We start from the raw sequence: 4,467 nt of genomic DNA on the forward strand, positions 1-4,467 counted from the left end.
CTCAATTGACTAAAGGGCTATCTGACTGCTGCTACTCGTTTATGGGAGTGTTCCGGCTATCCGACTGCTGCTACTCTTTTAAGGGAGTGTTCCGGCTGTCCGACTGCTGCTGCTCATTTAAGGAAGTGTTAGTTCCTGCTCCCTTTCCCCACCTCTCAATTCACTAAAGTCTTAGCTCCGTTTTAAGGGAGTGTTCCGGCTATCCGACTGCTGCTACTCATTTAAGGAAATGTTAGTTCCTGCTCCCTTTCCCCACCTCTCAATTCACTAAAGTCTTAGCTCCCGTTTCCATGTGCACATTTTTGCAGCATTTCTACATGTTTTTTCGCCGGTGAAATCCAAATGTAATGGGACTGTTTCCAAATAACTGGCGGAAAACGAGTGGAAATGCGTACGTGGAAGACAGGCTTAAAGCACAATGCATGAAGATAGACCCAAGTCAGGGTTAAGCCTTATGTCTCTTGTTAGCTTAGTGGAACAAATGTAATGGGTCTGTTTCCATGTAAGTTAAATGTGCAAACGTGTATATTGAAAATGGACCTTAAACGAGATGTGAAACTTGTGTGCCATTAACAAATAAATTTGTGTATTTACAGTATGTCTGGGAACACCTGATAACACCTGGTTAACAGCCGAGAATATTCACGACTTTGCAGCTTGTACCAAGATACAGGGAACACTCAGAATTTTTACTGCTAGTTTTCAAGGGTAAGTAACGAAGACTGGTGGTCAACGCCAATGTGTTCACTGGACTTCTGTTTTTAGTATGAATGACTACCTATTTGTTTTCCCTTGCCAGCCTCTGTCATCAAGCCATAAATGTGTGGGGGCAGGGGGAGGAGGTGTCCACAAACAAAATGTAGACATCTCCCCAATGCTTTCCACTAGATTTGAAAAGAATCTGTAAAAATGTGGCCTAGCTCTATCATGCTAACAAGGCTTCAGCAAAAAAGGGGGCAGAACTCTAAAAATTATTGATCCGACATTGACGACAATAACTAGGAGTCCTAATTTGATCATAAACAAGCTTCCGTAAAGTTTGAGAAAAATCTGATGAAAACTCTGGTCTATATCGTACTGACAAGGATTACAAGCAGTGTGGATACGTTTCAGCAAACAAGGGGCATAACTCTATTAATCCTATTTTGATGAAATGAAATAAGGATCTTCATCTCATCATAATAACAGCTTCCTAAAATATCTGATAAAAACTGTAGCTTTTATTACAAAGACAAGTGTTACAGGCAGTATGGACAGGTTTCTGATAAAAAAGGGGCATAACTTTTAAAAGTCAATGGCTCTCAATGTACGTATTATAGTTGAATCCTCCTGGCTTGTTGACTCTCAGTGGGACAGGAAACCAGTTAACGCTTCTGGTGATCAAATGATTGTGGCTGGTATCTGAATTTCTCTTATTTCAGTTACAGCTTTAAATAATTTGCATTTGTGACTATCCTCGTCACGGACTCCAAAAAGAGAAGACAGTGACAATACAGTAAATTAGGAACTAGGACTTCATGTTGTGTATATGATTAATTAATTCTGGATCCAAAATACAAACGGTTATATACAGGAAACTACACACACAGCTATGATATTATATATAAGCTAAATATAACTTCTCTATCCCCAGCTTGTGTTTTGCGGCAGTGTTTCTTAGCCTAGGAGGCTTCAATACATTAACCAGAGGATCTTTTAAGAGAACTTGTATAACGTCTACAGTATATAATTCCTATAGTATTACACAATTTGCAAACCAGGCATGTGTCCAGAATGGGAGGGGTGGGGGCCCAAAAGGTCTGCAGAACATATTTTTCTCCTATGGAAATAACGTCATAAAGACTAATATTGCTGCTGTTTGGACTGACTCACTGTAATTCTATAAATATGTGCACCCAAAAGAGTAGAAATATTGTCTCCTAGTCTTGTCATGCTAATAAATTTACACGACACCTATAGTTATGTACATTGTTCCCTCCTGGCCAGATATCACTACATCACAATATAGCTGTAAATATCTTACCTACATGAAATTCTCACACCACATGATTTGTACACACACTAATTACTAACATTTTAGAGGAGGCATTAATTTTATTAATAAGTGAAGGGGGACCACACCACACACAAGACACGACCCAATATATACAGACACCACCATCAACAAATGGATCTATCAGATCAAGTGAATGGATCAGTTTACAATAACATGTACAATAACAAATTATGTTTGTTGACATTCTGTAGTTTATCCTATTATTGTTTATGACGTAGTATTGTTTATTATATGATTTGGTCTTCACTATCGTTCTATATCAGTTATATTAACAGTAACCTCTACAGTAAATGTCTTGTTATCATCAATAACAAGTAAGAGCAGGAGGACCACACCAAACAAACATTTACACAAGACATATATACAGACACCTCAAACAACACACGTACATGTATATATCAAATCAAGTGAATGGATCAGTTGTCAGTTATATTTACAATAACATGTACTGTAACAAAATCTGTTTAGATATCGCGAATCACAACAAAAACAAAAGAGTTCCGCATGTTTGTACATGTATTGTCCACGTATTGTTGCCACAAAATGAAATTTGCACACCACATGATGTGTGCGCTCACTAATTACTAAAATTTAGAGGGAACATTTCGATAATATATACCTTACAAAAATTATGTTTGTTGACATTCTGTGGTTTATCCTATTATTGTTTATGAATGTAGGCTAATGTTTATTATATAACTATAACTGTTATTGTTTATTATATGTCTTCACTATCGTTCTACATCAGTTATATATTAACAGTAGTTTGTACAGTAAATATCTTGTTGTCATCAATAAAACCATTGTTTATATCTTGTAGTTCATCCCAGTCTATACATATACCAGTATATGTACAATCACCAGGTTTACATGTACGTGTATCTTGTTTAACTAGTGATTTACTCTCATCATTGATATTTAACAGTTTTACTGTATAACTAACTGTAACAGTTTTAATAGTTTTATCTTCTACTTTCTTCAATACCGGGTCAATAAATAATATTGATCTACCACATTTAACACGTACACACCATGGTAATCCTTGTATTATTACAACATCACTATAGTATTCCCCATTTGGCTTCACCTGATTCAAACTAAAACTACTGGTAAATGTTGTTGGTGTTTGTACTTCACCCAGTAGTCGTTTTAAACAGTCTACATCAACCTTCACCATAGAATAATATGGATGTCTGACTACAGGTTTATGTAAATTTGTTGATATGTAATCAGTTTTGGTTTGAACATCTGTTAATCCATGTTTATCTACGGACGTAATTATAGATCTATGTTGTAATATACGATCAGCATATTCACACCATTCTTTCATTTTAGATGTCATCTTGTCATCATCTTCTACTAGTTTGGTGAATTTACGGTTTTCATCTTCACCAATTTTATTGATGTCATCTTTAATTGTTCCTCCCATCTTCCTGGCTTTTTCACAAATATTGTCTATTTGTTTATCAACTTTATCACAAGCTGTCTTACATGATTTGTTCATGTCAGATATTTTGGTCTTCAGAAAGTCAGAATGTTCTTGTAACTGTTTTATCTTCTTTTCTGATTCTGTTTTCAGTTTCATGACAATTTCTCTCATCTCCTGGTCTGCGTCATCTAAATCCGCCAATGTGTGGCCTGTATGATCCACCATAACACAAACAGAACAACATGGTTTGTGACAATCTCGACAATAAACTTCTATTTCTTTCTTCGTGTGTTTTGTACAATACTGTTTATCATCATCATCGTCTTCTAGATAAAAGTTGTTGACAAACTGACTGGCACCACCTGATGGTACTACTGTTTCTTGTCTACAAATAGGACAGTTAAACTTGTTCAAATGAGCATGAGCCTTGATGTAGTCACCTATACAATGTTCACAGAAAGTGTGGTGACAACATGGCAGTAGCTTGGGTTTGGTAAAGTTATTTAAACAAATAGAACAGGTATACTTAGACGCCATCTTAAAATCCCAGGAAATCAGTATAATAAATATTTACCATTATAATAAATCAATTGTAGAAAACATCCGTTGATTAACCAAAGATCCAGTTAAAATATGATATACATATATTCTGGTAGGTGTGTCAACTGTATGTTATAATTTCCAAGGTTCATGTGATTAGATCATATATCAATTGATTGTTTGCTTATCACCATGTATTGGGTTTGTTGACTTACATCGTATGTAATCTATATACGTGATTGTATACTTTATTGTCATGTGACAATATTTGAATAATAAAATAAGATATCAGTTAAATAATATGACAGATCATGTTTACTAATTCTAACCACCAATTAATTAGTCTGTTCACTCACAACATCTTTATATATAAAAATAAAACCCAATCATAAACAAAAAATACAAATTGAAAGACCCCCACCCTTCAAAACAGAAAACAGGC

At 35.3% G+C, this 4,467-nt stretch overlaps 1 protein-coding gene across 1 annotated transcript; it reads right to left on the reverse strand.

Annotated features, from left to right (window-relative positions):
* Positions 1 to 2,528: 2,528 nt before the first annotated feature.
* Positions 2,529 to 4,029, reverse strand: LOC126832185 (tripartite motif-containing protein 55-like). The gene has a single exon (XM_050562896.2). The coding sequence runs from the start codon at positions 4,020 to 4,022 to the stop codon at positions 2,805 to 2,807; it is 1,218 nt and encodes a 405-aa protein (XP_050418853.1). The 5' UTR covers positions 4,023 to 4,029; the 3' UTR covers positions 2,529 to 2,804.
* Between the last annotated feature and the right edge of the window lie 438 nt (positions 4,030 to 4,467).

Source organism: Patella vulgata, chromosome 9 (genome assembly GCF_932274485.2).
Source record: "Patella vulgata chromosome 9, xgPatVulg1.2, whole genome shotgun sequence".
In the NCBI taxonomy this organism is placed as follows: Eukaryota; Metazoa; Mollusca; class Gastropoda; family Patellidae; genus Patella; species Patella vulgata.